This window comes from Sciurus vulgaris (assembly GCF_902686455.1).
Source record: "Sciurus vulgaris genome assembly, chromosome: 6".
In the NCBI taxonomy this organism is placed as follows: Eukaryota; Metazoa; Chordata; class Mammalia; order Rodentia; family Sciuridae; genus Sciurus; species Sciurus vulgaris.
Window position 1 is genome coordinate 9,058,540 of NC_136466.1, and position 21,488 is coordinate 9,080,027.

General features: G+C 43.4%; 1 protein-coding gene across 3 annotated transcripts in view; it reads left to right on the forward strand.

Moving 5' to 3' along the window:
* Nucleotides 1-20,122, forward strand: part of UBTD2 (ubiquitin domain containing 2) — a 65,837-nt gene extending 45,715 nt beyond the window's left edge. For all 3 annotated transcript variants that reach the window (XM_079145422.1, XM_079145421.1, XM_079145423.1), the window contains exon 3: nt 18,250-20,122. In XM_079145422.1, the coding sequence (XP_079001548.1) occupies nt 18,250-18,647 (398 nt within the window). In that variant the 3' untranslated portion in view covers nt 18,648-20,122. The remainder of the gene's footprint in view (nt 1-18,249) is intronic.
* The last annotated feature ends 1,366 nt before the right edge of the window (nt 20,123-21,488 follow it).

Here is a 21,488-nt window from a genome sequence, read left to right on the forward strand (position 1 = left end):
TGTTTATCTGCAACTTAAAAAAAAAAATCTTTAAAAAAATAACATTTCTTCGGTGGACCTTTTAATTACATTCTTTATACTCTTCAACTCATCATCAGTTTATAAACGAGCATTATATGCTTTTACCTGTACCCACTCGGAGGTGTTGCTAAGATTCTGTTCTGTGTTATTATACTTTTAAACTTTTACTTTGGGCACCTTGTTGTTACCCCTCAGGTCCCCCAGATACTTCATATTTTAAGTGATTGCACAGATTTGATTATTGTCTAGCTCAGGTTTTGATATCACATCTGGTGATATCACTTCTGCTTGAACTCAGTTACAGCTGTGTACTTTGGACAGATGACTTCTTTTCTGTATGCCTTATTTCCCTCCTGCGTAATAGCTGGAAAGCAGCTGTCTACTTCGTGGTGTGGTGATGTTGCTTCAGTGTGACAGTGACGCCTGTAAATCACCACAGTGCTGGGTTTCCAAACAGCACTTAGGAGCGAAGTAGCGGCAGTATTCCCAGCTACTTGGGGGTTGAAGCAGGAAGTTTGCAAGTTCAAGACCAGCCTGGACAACTTAGCAAGCTCCTGCCTCAAAATAAAGTACAAAGGGCTGAGCATGTGACTTAGAGGTAGAGCACTTGCCTGGTGTGTGTAAGGCCTTGGGTTCAATCACTGATACTGCTCCCCCACCAAAATAAAAAATAACTTAATAACCAGTGGCACTAATGACTTATTTCCTGAACTCTGATGTTTAATGAGTAAATTCCCTGCACCAACATCTTTTTTTCTTTTTTTTTTTTTTTTTGGTACCAGGAGTTGAACCCAGGGGTGCTTAAACACTGAGGAGCCACATCCTCAGCCCTTTTTTGTATTTTATTTAGAGACGGGGTCTCACTGAGTTGCTTAGGGCCTTGCTAAATTGCTGAGGCTGACTTGGAACTCATGATCCCCCTGCTTCAGCCTCCCAAGCTGCTGGGATTAAAGGTGTGCGATAATGTACCCAGCCTGTGCACCAAAATCTTGAATTTTAGATTTTGGTCTATTTTTGAATTGCATTATCTACTTGTAACATCTTTCTTTGGCTTTTAGGGTAATCTATCCTTCAGCATTTCTCTAATGGAATATTGAAACTGGGTGGATTCAGTAGCAAAAGTACTAATAGGTTTATTATCTGGACAGGAAAGCAGTGAGGACTTGGGTCAGTACCCCTGTAGCTGGTCACCTCCATCCTGCTTCTCTCATTGTTTCCTGTGTCGAGAGTGTTGAGCAGATTGCAGATTGACCATCTGTACAGATCCTGGGGCAACTCTTCTAAACTCTGTTCAATCAGATCTCTCCCCCTCTCTCTTCCCCTCTCTCTCCCCCTATCCCTTCCCCTTATCTTCTTTTACTTCTTCTTCCTCTTCACCCTCCTCTTCCTCCTCTTCATCGTCCTCTTTCTTCTTCTTCCTTATCCCTTTTGTCTTCCCCATGGTCTTTCTCTTGTCCCAGTTTATTCATACTTTTATCTTCCCAACAGGACTTAAGAAGTTCTTGAAAATACATGAAAGTGTTTGTCATTGTTGTGTCTTGTTATGTTGTGTGGTTGTCTTATTTCAGTGTGTGCTCACAATAAGCAAGGACTGTGCTTCTTCATTTAGCCACTTTAGAATATATCAGTGTCATGTACATAAATATTAGTATTGATGGCTTTTTTTTTTTTTTTTTAAGACCTTCTTTTCTGAGTTATTTTTCAAGGAAGCAGGAAAAAAAACTTTCTTGAGTCATGTTTCTTCCTCTTTTCCCCCTATTTTTCCCTCCCCTTAATGTGGTTCCCTTGGTAGTTATGTCCATGTTTGATTCTAGTCCGCAGGGCCATGTTCATTTATATTCCTGCCTTGTCTAAGAACAAAATCATCTACACTTTTAAAGTAACTTCTTCTGTCAGTATCAGTGGTTAGTTTTATCTACTGTCAAATGACAGTAAGGAAGGGTTGCTGAGCAGCTGGGCATTTCCTGCATAGCCACATACGTTCACTTTGGAAGCTGACTTGATGGAGGCTGGTATAGACCTGGCACTGTGTAAGAAGCTCCCCAGGTGATGGTGGTCCCTGCTCTTCTTTCCTCCCGCCTCCTTGTCTTCTAAGAGCTTTTTTTTTTTTTTTTTTTTTTCATAATTTACACAGCATATTTTTACTGATTGTCCAACATTTCTTAAAGAGTTGGTTTCTCCTTTTTCATTGATCACTATTTTTCCATTACCTAGAAGTCTTTAAAACATTCTTGATATAGTATTTTACCTGTGAAACCAGGTTATTTCCCCAAATTAGCATAAATGTGGTTTAAGAAAACAACAGGTGCTTATTATTTTCATTTTTCAGAGTTTGGTAATAATGACTATTTTAAATATTAAAAAGATTATTCAGATACAGTATCTTATAAACACTTAGTGGTTTTTTTCTTTTTAATTTTTCAATTGTAGGTGAACACAATACTTTTTACTTATTTTTATGTGGTGCTAAGGATCGAACCCAGTACCTCACATGTGCTAGGCGAGCACTCTACCACTGAGCCACAACCTCAGCCCCACACTTAGTGGTTTTTATAATTATTATATAGAAGGCACACAAGGACTTAAAAAATTGCCTACTCCATTCCATGCTTTCTACTCTTCTAGAAAGATGATTGTTTCTTTAGCATCTTACATTCAGAGTAAGGGTATTTTTTCTAGCATGCTGTGTCTCAGGTTGGTCAGGTGTAGAAGCTCCCCTCTGCTTTGTGGAGTAGGTGGGAGCGGCAGTCCACTCTGGCTCAAACTCACTTTTCTGTTTGGAAACAAATTTAAGACTGTTTGCTCAACATTGTACTTTTTGTAGCTAAACATTGCAGTTCTTCCATTTGGCTTTGAAGATCTATTTGTTTTGTCCTTTTTCATGCTTAGAGATAGAAAAAGGGAATTCTTGAAGGTTTTGAGTTTTTACCTGTCTCCTCACAGAGGTGGTTATATGTGTGGGAAAGGAGAATTTGTGTTTTGGTTTTTGTTTTCCCTAGTCTTCCTTATCTCCACATCTATTAAATGGAAGCAGATTAAATTATGTATAATGGATTTTTTTTTAAACTAAGGGACTTAACAAGCATTTCATTTTAAAATTTTTATTTATTTATATTTAACACATGAGAAACAAGACTAATAAAATATAACTCATTTTAAAATAAATATTATTTAATTCTCATGTCTGAAATTATCAGCCATAACAATCCCCATTTTACACGGTTGAAAAACTGAAGCAGAGAGGTTGTCCCACTTTTCCAAGGCATAAGGCATGTAATTGTTTGTTTTTGTACTGTGTATTGACCCCTGGGGTGCTTTACCTCTAAGCTGTATACCCAGCACTTAATTTTTTTATTTTGAGACAGGATCTCAAGTTGCCTGGACTAACCTGGAATCTGTGGTTCTCCTGCCCCTGCCTTCTGAGTGTCTAGAATCATGAGCATATGTATCCCCAGGCCTGACTGGGGACTTAGATCGGAACTCAGATCTGAGAGTACTTTAAGCAGCTTAACATGCCTCCCTCGCATGTTGTTCCATCCCTGTGTTGTGTGTGGTCTTGCACGAGCCATCCTCAGTGTTCCCCCCACGCCTGGTGTTCCAGGCCCTGGTGACGTGGGTAGGACACTTTTCAGATGGCATACTTCTAGTTATGTGTAGGCCTTTCTGTTTCTCTTAGTCTTAATGTCTGAGGCCCATTAAGAAGCAGATCAAGAACTATGGTTGCTTTAAAGATCTCTAAAAGAATCTGTCACTTAGCTGGGCATGGTGGCACATCCCTATAACCCCAGCTACTTGGGAGTCTGAGGATCGCAAGTTCAAGGCCAGCCTGGGTGATTTACTGAGACTTTTTTCTTCAAAATAAAACCAAAAGGCCTGGGGTACTTGCCTAGCTTGTGTGAGGACTCTTGAGTTCAATCCCTAGTTCCAGGGGAGAAAAAGAATTTGTCATTTAACACACTTAATCAATAAACTAATTCACCAGCATGAGAAAGGAATGAAATGAGGATATCATACTTATGCTGGAGATGGGAGATTTTTGCCAGCCTGTTGTAATGTTTGGAAATGAAATAGGGCCTTAATAAAGGATCTGATGACTGATTAATCATAAATGTTATATCATTTTCCTCTCTCTTCAGACAAAAATGGTTTAGAGTTATAAAATTTAAATGTATCTACTCCTCTGCTGCTGTCATCCTGTTTCTTCAATTAGAGCAATAAAGTCTGAAAATAATGGAGGTGTGCGTCTGTCCCTGAGTCAGTAGGCTCGTGTCTGAAGATCTCCTTTCTCTGACATTCTGGGGGTGGGGGCAGGGAAGCAAGATTCCTGACGTGGTCCCAAGGAGTGTGCTCCACCAGCCACTATTCCCATAGAGCCAGGTCAGCTTCGAATAGTAGACCACCTTGAGCAGGGTCTTCTGCACTGCCTCTCTGCCCCACTTAAAAAGAGATGAAACCCTGAAACTGAGATTAAGTGTCCCCCATAGGAATGTGGCAGAATTTGGCACAGGTGTTTAATCATGGCTTGACTACTATGACTTGAGCAGTTTGAATAAGTGTCTGCATTCTAGATGAGATATTAGGCTTGGTTCCTCCAAGATAGGGTCTCAGCTAAGTTGCTGAGCCTGGCCTTGGACTTGAAATCCTCTTGCCTCAGCCTCCCAAGTTGCTGGAATTATTGGTGCACACCATCATGCCACCTAGTACCATCATCTTGCTGACCATATTGGTGCTAGGAAATAGTTAAGTCTTTTGCTTCTCCAAAAACCTAACTACAGACAACTTGATGTAATTCCCAAGATTCTGTTGCTTGAGAGGACCTGTAATTTGCCAGCATCCCTACAGTCCTGAAAGAGAGCTCCTGATGTTGAGGTGAAGGATAGTTTCCTGGTTTTGCAGTGCTGGGGGTCAAACTCTGAGCCTTGTGCATGCTGGGCCACCGGGCTACCTCCCCAGCCCTGAAGCATCATTTTGGTGTTCCTTGATGTTATTGTGGTTCATGAAGTATGAAGCAGTGAACTCAAGCCTCGATTGTTGGTGACACTGATGTGGGCGAGTTCTCCCCGAAAGTCTGATTCTGAGATTTAAAACTTGTGTGAGAAGAGAACCAACACTTTTTGAGTGTTTTCTGTGGCTTTATTACATGTACTGTGCAGCTTTACATGTGTTTTATTTACCCCTGACTGTAGCCTTGTACAGTGGCTACTGTAATCCTTGAGGAGGGGAACTTGGCACAGCCCAGCTGGGCTCCAGATTCTGAGTTGGTACCGTCAGCTCCAAAGGCACAGCTCCTTCCCTGAGCTCTCGCGCTCCGCCCAGTCTCTTTACCCCAGCAGGCAGAAGTGTGCTCAGCCTGAGCCGCTGCCACTTCTTTCTTCCTTTTCTTTTTCTGTCTTCTAAATGTTCTCATCCTTAGCTCATCCCCTCACTGAGGTGCTGAAACCTCCCTTCCTTTGTCATCAGAGTTTCGATTATTGTAGAAAAGTGCAAACCTGGGTCAGTCTGAAATGGCACGTCGGGAGTGAAGTTGTCCTTTCCCGCTGGCTTTCGAGGAGATCTTGGAGGACCACCCCGCCCCCACCCGACTCATTTGAGAAGGGCAGTTGTCCCCATCACATTGCCTGTGTGCGCTAAGTATTTAATTTTTTAAGCTTTTTTGAGGTATATTGCGTATGCTAAGCAGCTCTTATTTAAAATATGCAGTTTAATCAACTCGGACACGTATATACCAAGAAACCGTCACCATAACTGAGATAACGCATCCTTGGGCAGACACTGATTCTTAACTTTTGCACACCTTTTCATGTCTCAAGTAGAAATTGTGTGTTGGGGGAGGCGAGGGAGGCAGGAAGGGAGACAGGGAGAGAGAGGCTGTGACTTGAACCCCCCATACACGCTAGGCAAGTTCTCTACCTCTGAGCCACACCCCCAGTCATTAAGCAGTAACACTTTTAACACTGGGCCACACTCTAACAGGAGGGCATAGAGGAATAAGCAGTAAGGCCTCTTAATCTTAAAAACTCTTAAAAATACATCTTTCTTTTCAGCCTGAAGGGTCCCTTGAGAAAGTACAGCATTAGATTTGATTGCATTTCTTCAAGCTATTTTTATTTGGCATTTAATTTAGTTTTATCTTTATTATTATCTAGCAAAATATTTTGAAGCCTAATTAAAAGCAGCCACAGAAAACAGTTGAACAAAGGAAATAGAGCATCTGAGCCAATCATCTGCATGAAAGATAAATAAAAACATCTTCAAAAAATGAAGTATGAAATCAGAACGGAAGGTGGAGACTTGGCAGCGTTCTGCCCACCATGGGGAGCCTCCAGGGCTTCCTGGCCAGGGGAGATGGTGCCCTGGCAGCGAGTCATCCTGATGGCCATCTGTCTCTGCCAGGACTCAAGTCCTGTGATGGGTTTATGAGAAAAAAAAAAAAGAAAGAAAAAACAAAAGAGCCAGGGTCGGAGGGCGGGGTGTGGCTCAGTGGTAGAACATGTGCCTGGCATGCATGAGGCCTGGGTGAAATCCCAGCACCCGAAGGGGGTCGGGGGACTGTCATTCCACAGAGGACAAGAGGTGAGGAACGCGGCGAGCCTGACTGGAACCTGGCCAGTGGAGAATCGCTGAAGGAGCTGTGCCTTCAGTGGCCAGAGGGTGCTGATTACAACCTTCGTTAATTGCAAATGCAGGCATGGCTAAAAGCAGTTTTGGAAAGGTAAAAAATCCCCCATAATCCACTTTTAGAGTAGTTTCTTCTGTTTTGCCTTTAAGAACATGGGGTTTCTTTCACCAAACCTCTCTACCTTGAGATGATGGCAGCATCGTGTCCACGTTGTCACCATGCGTGGCATGCCCGTGCCACTGAAACTTCTCGCCACCATTTCTTTTGAACTAATGTTAGGGTCCTGGTCTTTGACTTCCTGTGAGCCGTCGCTGACCTCGCTGGCAGGTGTGGGCCAGGTGCTGCACTGCATTTTGCACTGTGGGTTCCTCCAGCCTTGTGATCCACTTCCGGTTTTCCTCCCGTTTGTACTTTGTCTATATTTTCCTCTAGGTTCTTTTCTTTTTTCTCATTAACCTTATCACTAGCCTGCAAACCAAGCTCTGAACTTATCTTTTTTTGGGGGTGTAGGGGGGCCCGTACTGAGGGCCACTCAATCACTGAGCCACATCCCCAGCTCTGTTTTGTATTTTATTTAGAGACAGGTCTTACTGAGTTGCTTAGGGCCTCCCTAAGTTGCTGAGACTGGCTTTGAACTCACCATCCTTCTGCCTCAGCCTCCCAAGCCGCTGGGATTATAGGCGTGCACCACCATGCCCAGGTTGAACTTCTCTTTATGTTAACACTAAGTTCACCTCTTCAGAAATCTCATTATTTCACTGTGTCACTTAACTAGCTATGGGAACCTGGACAAAAGTTCCTTCTTTTTCAGTTTTCTCTCCTATAAAATGGGTGTGATAAACTTACCTCAGCAGAGTTAGAGCTAAGAAGCACTCTTAAGTGTTTGCTCCTATGTTTAAACTTGTGCATTGAGGATTACTGCTCTCTGAACTTTTACTCCTTCCCCGTTCTTCTTCACTTACCTACCAGTAATTCAACTGAAGTGTTTAACTGAACCTGAAGTAAATAAAACCAAAGCAGACAATCTTATACCCCTAAATCTTCCATTTTTCTTTCTCTCGAATTTCCTCGGTGATTTTTTCTGTTTTGCTTTCCATCAAATCTAACATATAATTGGGTCCTGCGAGTTACCACTGATTTTTCTCAGGTCAGTTTCTCTACATGAGCACAGTCAGGTGATCAGGGTGGCAGGCCCCTCTGCCTCCACTCAGCCAGTCCCCCTCGTGGGTGGTGAAGTGACCTGTAGGCTTCATCCGAGGCCCCAGCACATCTTCAGATATAGTAGGCACTGGGTGTTGGTCGAGGGAGTGTCTCTTGCACCTGTGCCCCACCTCCAATAGTTCCTTCTTTCTTTTTTTAAATATTTTTAGTTGTAGATGGACCCAATCCCTTTCTTGTATTTATTTGTATGGTTGCTCAGGATCAAGCCCAGTGTGGCACGAGCGCCGGCAAGTGCTCCACCACCGGGCTCCGGCTCCCGCCCTCAGTAGTTCCTGCAGCAGTGAGTCTGAACTCTGGGCCCTCGCGCTCTCAGGTTTTCTCTCTTACTTCCTATTTAGTGATTTCTCATCACCGAGTCCATGTTCAACTTCAGCCAGGTTTGACCACTTGGTATCCATGCCCTACTTACCTTGTAGTTCCTTACTTCTGTGTCGTTCTTGTTTCTTGAGTGTCTTTGAGTCATGCCCAAAACGTAGAATTTCTCCTTGCTGACTTTACTGACTCCGGCCACTCTCCGTTCTGTGATATTTCAGCATCCATGTTTGATTTTTTTAGAATTATCAATTAGTACTTAACCTGTGGTGGGTATGTTGTGTCTTTTTGCCTTGATTAGAGGCTTCTGTGGGTTGGGGACAGTGTTGACCATCTCACCACCTTTTGTAGGTGCCAGTGACTTGCCCTGTGTGTTCCATAAATGTCTGTGCAGCAACTCTGGGAAATGAGGGTTACTTTCTACTGATCCTTATTAGGTCCTAAAGAGGTCGTGCGTTGGAAATCACTACTAGCCAGAGCGGTTTTGCCTCTGGTGAAGAGGTTGGGGGCTGTTAAGTGGTGGAGGATTGGGAGTGTGTTGTTCAAGAATCTGGCCAAAAATGGATCAGCCTGCTCTGATAGGGAATTCTGAGGTGATATTCACCTGTGGGCTATAATGTAAACAAATGTTATTTTTACTGGTGCTTTATGATCCCAGATACTTAATTTGGAAAGAGGGTAACCCATAAAACTACCCTTAAGATGAAATTAAACCTTATTTGAATGATCTATTTATTTGTGTTATTTTTTTAAATAAAGCTTTTTTTTTTTTAGAGTGGTTTTAGATTCATAGCCAAATTACACAGAAGGGCTGAAGATTTCCTTTGTATCTCCAACCCTACACATGCATAACCTCCAGCCTCTGCAACCAGAATGGAGTATTTGTTGCAACTGATGACTCTGCATTGAGGTACATCATTAGAATCCAGAGTCCATAGTTTCCATCAGGGGTCACTCTTACGTCGCACACTCCATGGGTTTGGTTGGATTGATAATGACTTCTGTCCGCCATTAGTAGCACCCTACGGAGTCGTTTTGCTGCTCTAAGAATCCTCTCTTTGACCTGTTCATTCCTCCCTCCACCCTATCCCCTAGCAGTTGTCGATCTTTTTATTATCGCTATAGTTTTGCCATTTCCAGAACATCAGATACTTGGAATTAGATTTAATAGTGTACAAACTGACTTCCTGCAATCAATATTGGGCACTGAGTTGCCCCTGTGTCTTTCATGGTGTGGTAGCTCATTTTCCTTTTAGTGCTGAGTGAAGTTCTGTTGTCTGGATGTACTGTGCCACTGTTTATTCACTCACCTGCCGAGGAAGCTTGCTTGCTTCTGAATTTTGGCAGTTACGAATAAAGCTTCTATAAACACCCATGGAGGTTTTTGTGTGTGGTGTGTTTCATAATGGCCAGGTCATTTAGTAAGTAGGTTTAGTTTTCAAAAAGTGGCAGTTCTGTCCTGCATTCCCACCATCAGGGGCAGTTCTTAACTGCTCTGCACCCTCATCAGCATTTACTGTGGTCAGTGTCCTGGGTTTGGCCATTCTAGGAGGTGTGTAGTGGCATCTCCTTGTTCAAATTTGTGTTTCCCTGATGACGTGTGGTGTGGAGCATCTTTATCATAAGCTTATTTTCCATTTGTATATCTTATGAAGGGTCTATTAAAGTTTTCAGTTCATTTTTTAAAATCAAATTGTTTTCTTACTGTTTCATTTTGAGAGTTTTCTATTTTACAGAATGACGGTCCTGTGCCATATAGGTCTTTTGCAAATATTTCTCCCAGTCTATGGCTTATATTTTTCAATTACTTTATTTATGTATTTATTTTTGGACAATGTCTTTTGCAGAGTAGAAATTTTTAGTTTCAGTGAATACCAGTTTATGATTTCTATCATGGATTGTGCATTTGATGTCCTAATAGATCACTGCCAAACCCAACATCTTCTAAATTTTCTCCTGTGTTATCTTGTAAGAGTTTTAGTTTTGTATTTTACATTTAGGTCTGTGATCCAATTCGGGTTATTTTTTTGTAAAGGGTGTTAAGTCTGTATTTAGAGATTTTTTTGGGGGGGGGCATGTAGATGGTTATTTGCTCCTTTACCATTTGTTGAAAATACTGTCTTTTCTCTACTGTATTTCTTTATCAAGACCATGATGGTGCACACCTGTAATCCCAGCAATCTGGGAGGCTGAGGCAGAAGGATCACAAGTTCAAGACCAGACTTAGCAACTTAGCAAACATTTAAAAATAAAATGTTTAGGGAATTACTCCCCAGTAAAATGCTCCTCAGTCCAATCCCCAATACCCACACCTCCAAAAAATAACCTAGTTTACTTGTATTCATGTGAGCTGTTTGTTTGTCTGTTTCTGAGCTGTTTGTTCTATTGATCTACTTTAATCAATACCATCCTGTCTTGAAGACTATAGGTTTATAATAAATCTTAAAGTCAGGCAGTGTGTATCTTCCACCTTCACTTTTCACCTTCAATGTTGTATGGATTATTCGGGATCTTTTACATCTCCATGTTAACTTTAGGGACAATTTGTCAGTATTCGTACAATAGCTTGCTGGGATTTCCAGTAGGGTTCCTTTGAATGTTTAGACCAAGTTGGGAAGAGCCGACATTTTGATGGTGTTGTCTTCCTCTCCATGAACATGGGCTCTCAACTTATTGATTCTTTGATTTGTTTCATCCAAATTCTGTCATTTTCTTCTAGCTATTTTGTTAGATTCATACGTAAATGTTTCATCTGGGTTACACTAATGTAAATGGTTTGTTTCTGATTCTAGACTCCACGTGTTCGTTGCTGGTATGTAATGGAGCAGCTGACCTTTGCTTGTGGACCTTGCATCCTGCAACTTTGATGGGGTCTCTTACTAGTGCTGGGAGCAGTTCTGATGTCTCAGGTTCTCTACATAATGATCAGATCATCTGCAAACACCATTTTACTCCTTCCTCCTCAGTCTCATATCTTTTATTTCCTTTTCTTATTGCATTAACTAGGATCTCCAGTGTGTGTTTAAAATAGCAGTGAGAGGGGGTGTCCTTGCCTTACTCCCATTCTTAATGGGAAAGCTCTGAATTTCTTGCTTTTAAGTGTGATAACTAGGGTTTTTCAAGGTCTTCATCAGGTTGAGGAAATTCCCCTCTGTTCCTTTTACTGAGTTTTTTGTCATGCATAGGTGTTGGGTCTTGTCGGGTGTGGCTGCATCTGTCGGTGTGATGGTGTGATCGATGTGATCGTGTAGTTTTTGTTGTTTGGTGTGTGTGTTGGCCTTCCATGACCGTGACAGAACACCTGAGAAATGCAGCTTACGGTTGGAAAGTTTTCTTTTGGCTCACGATTTCAGAGGTCTCGGTCCACAGTCACTGACCCCATGGCTGTGGTTGTGTGGAGGGCAAAGCACTCACCTCGCTGCTGCAGGAGGTAGGAGGAGAAGGGGCTGGGGAGTCTGTACCCATCCAGGGCACCCCCAGTTGCCACTTCCACCAGCTGGGCCTCATGTCCTCAAGGGTCACCACCTCCCAGGAGCACTTCAGTTGGGGACCAAGACTCCACTTCCACTGGGCTTAGGGGACATGCCAGATCCAAGCTGTAACAGGCCACTGTTATGAGCTGTGTTACTTGGGTTTGGAATGTTGAACCCATCTTGAATACCTGGGATGAATTCTGGTCAGTATTGGTGTATGATTCTTTTTATAGTGTGGTATTTGATCTGCTGGGTTTGTTGTTGTGGTTGTGGTTGTTGTTGAGGATTTTCATCTGTATTCATAAGAGATATTATTCTGTGATTTTCTTGTAATGTTTTTCTCTGCTTTGGGTATTAAGATAATGCTGGCCTCATGGAATGAGTTAGGAAATATTTCTTATTCTGTCTTCTGAAAGGGATTATAGAGAATATTTTCCTTAAATGTTCAGTAGAATTTGCCAGTGAATCCACCTGAAACTGGTGCTTTCTGCTTTGGAAGGCTGTTAATTATTGATTGAATTAAATATAAGCCTGTTGAGATTGTCCTTGTGCATTTTAGCACAAGGAATTGGTTCATTTCACTTAAATTATCAAATTTGTATAGGGTTGTTCAAAGTATTCTTTATTATCCTTTTAATGTCCATACATCTTAGTTATGTCCCCTCATCATTTCTTTTTTTTTTTTTTTTGCGGTGTTGGGGATCAAACCCAGGGCCTTGTGCTTGCAAGGCAAGCACTCTACCAACTGAGCCCCCCCTCATCATTTCTATTATTAGTATTTTGTGTCCTCTCATTTCTTGGTTAACCTGGTGAGAGGCTTACCAATTATTGATGTTTTCATGTAATCAGCTTATGGTTTTGTTGATTTTTCTCCATTGATTTCTGATTTTCAATTTCATTGATTTCTATTCAATTATTTCTTTTTTCTCCTGCTTAACTTTAAATTTATTTATTTAAAAAAATTTTTTTTTCTAAGTTGTAGATGGACAGATCTTTATTTACTCATTTTTTTTTTTTTTAATGCGGTGCTGAGGATTGAACCCAGTGCCTCAAACACATGAGGCAAGTCCTCTACCACTGCCACTGAGCCACAGTCCCAGCCCCTTAACTTTAGATTCAGTTTGCTCTCTTATAGTTCCTAAGGTGGGAGCTTAGGAGATTGGTTTTAGACTTTTTTTTTTTTTTCCCCAGGGATTGATGCCAGGAGTGCTTAACTAACATTAAGCACCCCCAGCACCCCGCTCCCCCCCCCCCCCCCCCCCCTTTTTTTTTTAATTTAGAGGCAGGTTCTCACTAAGTTGCTTAGGGCCAGCCTTAAACTTGCAATCCTCCTGCCTCAGTCTCCCAGTCACTGAGATTACAGGGATGTACTACTGTGTCCAGCTAGACCTTTTTTTCTTTTCTAACGTGTTATAAATTTCCCTAAGTTGTGCTTTCATTTAATTCAAAATATTTTATTAATTTCTCTTGAGATTTCTCCTTTGTGTGTTATTTAGAAACGTATTGCTTAATATCCATGAATATTGATTTCTAGTTTATGGTCTGAGAGCCAGTTTTGTCTGCTTTCTGCTCCTTTAAGTTTGTTAAGAGATGTTTTATAACTTAAACGATTGGTGATTGTTCCATGTGAGCTTGAAGAATATATATTTTGCTGTTGGATGAAATAGTTTATGTGTCCATTATACCCAATTGATTAGTGGCGGTGTTGTTTGTCTGGTTTTCTGCCTAGTCGATATGTCTGTTTCTCATTGAGGAGGGGACTCATAAAGACTCCAGTGACAGTAGAGGCTCATCTCTTTTCCTTGCAGTATTACCAGTTTTTGCCTCGCATATTGTGATGCTCTTTTTTTAAGGATTATTACCATATCTTGAAGAACTCCCTTACTTTGAAGTCTATGCCACCTGAAATGAATAGAGCTACTCCCACTTGCTTTTGACTAATGTTAGCATGGTACATTTTTCTCCTGCTTTTCCCTTCGATCCTTTCTATTTATTTGGTATATTTGTGTCACTGGGGTTTAATGTCAGTGGTTGGGTTAATATCTCCTATGTCTGTTACTGTTGGTTGTCCTTATTCTTATTCCCATTTTTGTCTTCCATTTCTTTTCTCCCTTTTTTGATTTCAGTTGAGTATTTGGTAATTCCATCATCTCTCCTTTCTTAGCATATCAGGTATACTCCTTTTACATTTTTAGTGGTTGTTCAAGAATTTGCAAATATACATCTACAGCTAGCCAAGTCCACTTTCGTATAACACTATATTGCTCTACAGGTAGTGTAGGTGCCTTACAATAAAATAATCTTAATTCCTTATATCCCTGGTATCCTTGATTTCATTAATTTCAGGTATATAAATTTATATATAAATACATAAATAAGCATACATGATTGTATACACTGTTGCTTTGAACGCATTTTTATGCTAGGTCAATTATAAATAAGAAAAATAAAAGTTCTTACTTTGCCTTCACTTGTTCCTTCTCCAGTGTTCTTCCTTTCTTTATATGGATCTGAGTTTTTGACCTTGATCATTTATTCTAAGAACTTCCTTTAACGTTTCTTAAAAAGCAGATCTACTGGAAACATTTTCTCAGTTTTTGTTTAGGATTCCTAGAGAACCTTTTCTTTGTTTTTGAAGGTTCATTTCACAGGATACAGAATTCTAGGGTGGTAGTTATTTTCTCTCAATGCTTTAAATTTCAGTCCATTCATTTCTTGCATGCATGGTTTCTGAAAGTCAGATGTAATTTTTCCCCCTCTATCTTTCTGTCTGCTTTTCTTTCTTTTCTATGGGTAAGGTTTGTTTTCCACATCTGGCTTCTGCAGGAGTTTATCTTTGATTTTCTGTAGTTTTCTATAGAAAACGATAAATTTCTAAGTGTAGCTTTTTGACATTTATGTTGTTCGATGTTCTCTGAGCTTCCTGGATCTGTGCTTCAGTGTCTGAGGATGATTTGGGGAAATTCTCCATCGTAATTGTTTGAAATATCTCCTCTGTTTTTTTCTTCTCCTGGTATCCCATTGTATATGAGTTATAACTTGTGTAACTGTCCCCCAGTTCTTGGATATTCGGTGTGGGTGGGGTCCCCCCGCCCAGTCTTTGTTCCTCTCTTTGCTCTGCCATTTTAAGTTTCCACTGGGGTACCTCCTTCAACTCTGCAAATCCTTCTTGTGCAAGTCCAGTCCACTAGCGGGCCCATCGAGGTGGTCTCCAGCCCTGTGGGTGCTCCTTAGACTCCATCTCTCTGGATGCATTGCCCCTCCTGGCTGGCATTAGACATCGCATGTTCATCAAAACTGTTTTAAAGTCCCGTGTCCGATTATTCTGACATTCCTGTTATATCTGAGTCCCTGATTTGGATGTTTGCTCTCTCTCTTCAAACTGTTTGTTGCTTTTTAGTATATCTTGTTGATCTTTGTTGAAAGGTGGACGTGGTTTTTTGGCAAAAGAATCTACTATAAATAACCCTGGAGTAAGGTGGGGGTGGAAGCTTGGTTAGACGTCAGTCTTTGTGAGTCCAAACCTCATGTTGTGGACTTCCTCAGACCTTCTCATCATGGTCCCCACCTTAGGAAGGGCAGGATGGTCAGTGGGGCAGGCATTGGGCATTTCCTTTCCCACAGGTCAGTTGCACTCTGGTATAACCCCAGCAGGTCAGGCTCTGGTTAGCTTCTGAGGGCAGAGTGCTCTGGTGTTTCAAGATGGCAAGGCTCTCCCTGCCAGAGTGCAGGGGACTTCTCTCTGATACTTGCTGTGAGGAGCTGGTTGAACTCCAGGAGGTAAGATTCACAAGGTGTTTCCCCCACCCCAACGCGTGGTCCCCTTGCAGTTTTCCCCTCAGATTTGTCCATCCTGGGCCTCCAGTTTGCAGTCACTTGCCAGTCACTGTGCAGGTTTTCTTCCTCTGTCCAGTCCCCCAGAGCTCTCAGCTCCTGGGTTTTTGCTTCAGTAAATTGTGATTTTCTGTATTCTCCTCGCTGGCCGGCCAGTCTTGGTGACAGTGATTTGCCCTGTCATCTTATCCCTCTCTGAGATCTAGGAAGAGTTGGTACTTCAATTTCTTTAGCTTTTTCCTTTTTAGGATGGAAACTTGGACTTAAAAGTTTCTTACATGCCACACTGGAAACCAGAACTCTGATTTTTAGTTTAATCTAAAACTAGAGGGAAAAAACCCAGAGCATATTTAGAACACAGATTATAATTTATAGACAGAAAAAAGGGAAAGTTAGTATATCAGAAAACTTCAAATTAAATGAAAAACAAGTTACCTTCTCCAAAAAAAAAAAAAGTTAAATACAGGTGCTTCTAAGCTACATAGCGTTTGGACAGTTCCCGTGCAGTGTTGGGATCTGAGCACTGCCTGCGTTTGAGCTGAGGATACGCGTCTAGCGGGAACCCTTCCTCGGGTTTTCCTCTTACTCACTTGACATGAGAGTGAACCCTGAAACACCAGCCCAAAGAAGACGCCCCTTCCCCGTGGTGGTGGAGTGAGGGTTCAATCCAGCGGTGCTGAGCTGGCTGTTGGGGCGTGTTTGTTTCAGCACTACAGAAAGCCTCTCTAGAGGTGTGGGCTGCTTTTCAGTCCTGCCTGCAGTCTGACTGCCTTCGTTTGCAGTTCTGCTTTATCTTATCAGGTGTGGTTTAGGAGGGTAGTGAAGCTTGTGTAAGCCAAGAAACTTCTGTGGATATCAACTTTCTCCTGCTTCATTTGCTGATTGGAAAAGGAATTTCTGGGGCTGGGGCTGGGGCTGGGGCTCAGTGGTAGAGCGCTTGCCTGGCATGCGTGAGGCACTAGGTTCGATACTCAGCACCACATGTAAGTAAATAAAATTAAGAGATCCATTGACAACTAAAAATATATATATTTTAATAAAACAGAAGAAGGAATTTCAGGTTAAAGAATGTTGCTCTTCAAGGTTGCACAGTTCATTAATAAAAAGGCTGGAAATTTCTTCTTGGTCTCTTGATTCCAAAGAGAGTGATTTGCTGTGGTATCCAAGAGAATGTTTTAAATAACAGGGCAGGTATGGAAATGTGCTGCTTGTACCTGCAGGGCTGACGTACTGACCGACAGGTGACTGAAGGTGTTTCCTGACAGGAGAGTCTGCAGCGCATTTTCCCTGTTCTCACAGTGGCCGGCCCATCAGCCACCCTGGACTAGCCTCAGGACTAGGCTCTCTGGAATAGTGACCAGCTTCCGTGGCATAGCTGGTGGCACCCCCTGGGTGCTGCAGTGTGTGCTTACGGGGATTCGGGCTGAGCAGTGTCTGAACAGAGAGGAGAGCGATTCATGTGTGGTCTGCTTTCTGACTAAACTGTCACTCTGTCTCAGGTAATTTAGAAGGCAGACCAGATCAATCCATGGTGATTGGTGACCACATGAGGTCACTTTTGTGGATACTTTACCTTGTCACTATGACAGGGACTCATTTGTTCACTGATAACCATTTCTCAGTGTCTGGCTCCCTGTAGTCACTACTGTGTTTACATATTTTTACTATGGTGTTTTTTTATCTTTGAATGAAAATTAATAAATGGCATTAATATTACAGTTTGAGGAAAGGACATGTTATATATAAACTTAAAATGTTTATCGAGTTATACTTTCAAGCTCCCCAGGGAAGTCCTGGTAATTATAATTCAGTTTATGCTTTATAAAGAAATGTGCCATTAATACTTTTATTTATTTTGGAGGAGGGGGCCAGAATCGAACCCAGGGCACTCAACCCAGAGTCACATCCCCAGTCCTTTTTTTTTTAATTTTTGTAGAGACGAGGTTTTGCTGAGTTGCTTAGGGCCTTGCTTAGTTGCCAAGGCTGGCTTTGAACCTGTGATCCCCCTGCCTCAATCTTCTGAGCTGCTGGGATTGCAGGCTCACACCACCACACCTGGCCATTAATACTATTTTTTTTTTTTTTAACCCGTAAGTGCTTTGTTCCCACCCTTGAGGTAGCGCATTGTGAGTGTCACACCGGTCCAGTTCATCTTTTGTAGTTGGTAGCTTCCCTGTGATAGACTAACTGAGTGGTTAAATAAAACATCTCGGTCATTTCTGTGGTCATTGTGCTGAAAAGACCCACCTGTGAGCCATGAGCACCACACCTGTGCAGCTGTCACCTCTGGTTCATTGCTCAAAACAAGGGCTTCTGACCGAGCACGCGTGTCAGTGGCCGGGTCCAGGCAGTGAGATACTGCTCAGGAAAGCTGGGAATTGGGCTTGCTCTCTTTTTTTCTTGTTTGTTTATTTAAGGTAACAAATTCATTTCTTAAAAAGATATAACAATGCAATTTAAATTTCCCTTCAGTTTGTTCTAAGCGCTAACGATAGTAAGCTTGAATTGTGCACACCCATTTCCCTGCCTGCAGTTGTGAGCTGGGTATTAGGTGACTGCAAAGAGAAGCAGCTGGGTCCTGGTTGATGTGAAATCAGACACACTCAAAGTGCACCTGGGGCTGGTTGCCACTGATGGGTCAGCGGACAGTGGCTGGCATTATTTGATGCCCTTCTCCACAGTGGCATGGTAGCAAGAGAAGTGTGAGCGTTTTTTAAGACAAACAGGAATACGCTCATTAAACTCGTGTCCGTATCTTCTCTCCTGAAGGTGCGCTTACCGAGTGCTACGATGAACTGGGGAACAGGTACCAGCTTCCGGTGTATTGCTTGGCACCACCCATCAACATGATAGAGGAGAAGAGCGACATAGAGACTCTGGATATTCCCGAGCCACCACCCAATTCTGGATACGAGGCTCAGCTCCGGCTGCGCCTCTCCACAGGCAAAGACCTCAAGCTGGTGGTGCGCAGCACAGACACCGTGTTCCACATGAAGAGACGCTTGCACGCAGCAGAGGGGGTGGAGCCCGGAAGTCAGCGGTGGTTCTTCTCGGGCAGACCTCTCACTGACAAAATGAAGTTGGAGGAGCTGAAGATCCCGAAGGACTACGTCGTGCAGGTGATCGTGAGCCAGCCTGTGCACAACCCGACGCCGGTCGAGAACTGAGTGAGCCCGGCGCCCTCCTCCCCTTTTTATTGTCATTGTCATTTTCGACTCTGTGGCGTGAAATTTACTTTCACTGCTCTGAATTCCCTATGAATGAATTTAGTTCTGAGGAATTACCAGTGAAAAATTCCATCTGTGATGGAGACCAACAAAAATAATAAAACACAAAGAGCCAGCCTTTGAGACTCATGTAATTACAATTTCTAATTTGAGAGGCAGTTAAGAAATAGATAACCATTTATTTTAAAACACTCAACAACTACTTAATGGCCGAGTTTAAATGAGTTGGACTGTAAGTGGAACATTGTAATCTCGAAGAACAGCACCAAGCACCTTTGAAGACAGAATTTTTAAACATCTGTCAGATGATATAATTTGCAGATGCCACCAATAAGTTATGGGTTGTTTACTAGAATCTGAAAGGAGCAGTGTTGGAGATTCCCTTCTGTTCTGGCTTTTGCCAGCTCATTTCATCTGTAGCCACACAGGAGTAAGGCTGGCCAGGTGTGCCGCCGTGTCGCTGTCCCCACCCACACGCTGAGCTCCTCATTGACACACACACTACGTTCCGGTGCCTTCAGCACGTTCAGTGGCTGGCGCCCTTCTGAACACTAGGCAGTAGTGAGTCCTGCAGTCCTGCTCTGATGCCCACCTGATCCTTGGTTGCCGCGCAGGTGTTGAAACACCTCCGCAGACAGCTGTTTCCGTGTGGGGCCGAGGGTCACTCCCGTACGTACCTCCCTTCCTCCTGCTCTGTCTGCACCTTTGCATAGCCTACCCTGCCCCAGGCACACGGTCCCGGGGGAGCAGGCGCCCATGGCTGTTCCCATCTGAGGTACTGCAGTGCGCGCTCTTCTTCCGGTGTGGCGGGCGTGAGGAAGCCCACTCTGCTGTGCTGGGAGAACCGCGCCTGTTTTCAGTCTTGCAGAGAAAATTTCACTGAGAATCTGCAAGTGTGAAAGGTTTGCCGGTGTCACTTTCACATCAGCAGTGACGCAGCCGCGCTCCCTGGGTCACCCTTACACTCAGCCACAGTGGATGACGGTTCTCTCATCCTTGTTCACAAAGAGGCGAGTTAAGAACCATCCGCAGAGCCAGTTGGGGACTGGGACGTCTGCGGTGAAGGCCTGCGTCTTCTGTGCTGTGGCTGAGTGAAGCCGCCCCTGGAAAGCTGGCTCCGAGAGAGCAGGCCGCGACCTTGGGCAGCTGCGAGGAGGAAGGGAGCGCGGCTGCGGGGCTGTTCCGGGGAGTGGCGCAGGCACCTCCACAGCCACGTGGGCCTGAGCACCTTGCCAGTCACAATGACAGTGAAGCTGCTAATGAGTCTGGGTGCGTTGTTGAAAATGGTATTAAATCTCCTCTGCCTGACGAAGTCCGTCCATGACTGCACCTTGTCCTGTTTCTGAGCGCTTTAGCTGCTTCCCTAGCGTCTTCATCATTTTGAAGATCATGGCTGCGTCTGATTTGCTGGCTGATGACTGCCTGGGCACCCAGAGAAGAGGGTCGCGTCGGTTCCAGAGGAGGAGCCGCACCCCAGCTGGAGGTAGGGGGTGTTCAGCGCACTGCCCTCACCCGGACGTTTCTGTTGTTGGCAAGCCACACTGCATACCAGCAGCTCTGTGTCTGGACTGCTTTTTCTTAAGGAAATGTGGTGATGTCATCAATAATCTATGGTTGGTAAAAGGTCTTGGTTGTTGAAGATTCTAAGAGTTTATTTTCTTTTATTTTAAAGGAACATATACTTTGAATTACGATTTTCTGGGCATGTTTAACCTAGGTAAGGAAAACCATGGTGCTGTTAAATTGTCAATAGATTGATGTAAGATTGGACCAATACTTGACGTGTATAATTTTAGTATGTAGGGTTTTTGTGCTTTTTTAAAAAAAAAAAAAAGTTAAATTTTTCTCTTTGTCTTTGCCTTTATTCTGGGATTTTATCTGTTACTCTGTAAGGGAATCTGCCTCGTTCTAATGAGTGTGTGAAGCTTTTCCTCCTTCCTCAGTCCAATAGCGAATGGGATCATCACCACCAAACTCAGGCTGCCCGTGCCGAATCCTGGGAGGTCGCTGGAGATGCGCTTCCCTTCTGCACTGATGTCTCGTGGGTTGTCTTCTCTCTCTTCTAAGAAGCAGGCTGCAGACCAACTCAGTTCAGTTTTTCTGAAGCACTAAGCTCATTTATTATCCATTTTTGGATCAAAGTGGCAGGTTTCGTTTCATTCAAATTTTTTGACAATATTGTTAGTTGTGGATGGACACAGTACTTTTATGTGACTTATTTTTATGCAGTGCTGAGGATGGAACCCAGTGCCTCACACATGCTGGGCAAGCTCTACCACTGGGCCGCAACCCAGCCCACGTTCAAGTTTTTAAATGGTTTTCAGAATAGGTAATTTACCTGTGGAACGGAAATCCAAACACACTGGGGTGGAAAGACTCCCTTCACTCCTGTTTCTCCCACCCTGAGCCTAAGTCTCTGGGGTTGTGAAGGGAGAGGCGGGGACAGCCTGCTTTGACGGGGAAGCCCACTCTCCGGCGCAGACGCTTCCCACCTGCTCTCCCGTGGGACAGACTAGCAGCCTGCTGTGTGCGCCTCCAGCTGTGAGGAAGAGGAGAGCCGCTGGCACCCTGCTCGGCTCCTGGGGTTTCTGTTGGGTGCCTTGTGACAGAGCCCTTCAGCCTGCCGCCCTCTAAAGGGATGAAGCGGGGGCTGCTCAGGTGGCAAGGTCCCATCTTCGCAAGTGTCAATGCGGTGGCTCTGGCCTTTCTCAGATATGGGGCCTGAGCCGTGGAGGGCAACTCTGCTACTTAGCTCCCTTCAGAATTCAGTACTGAATTCTG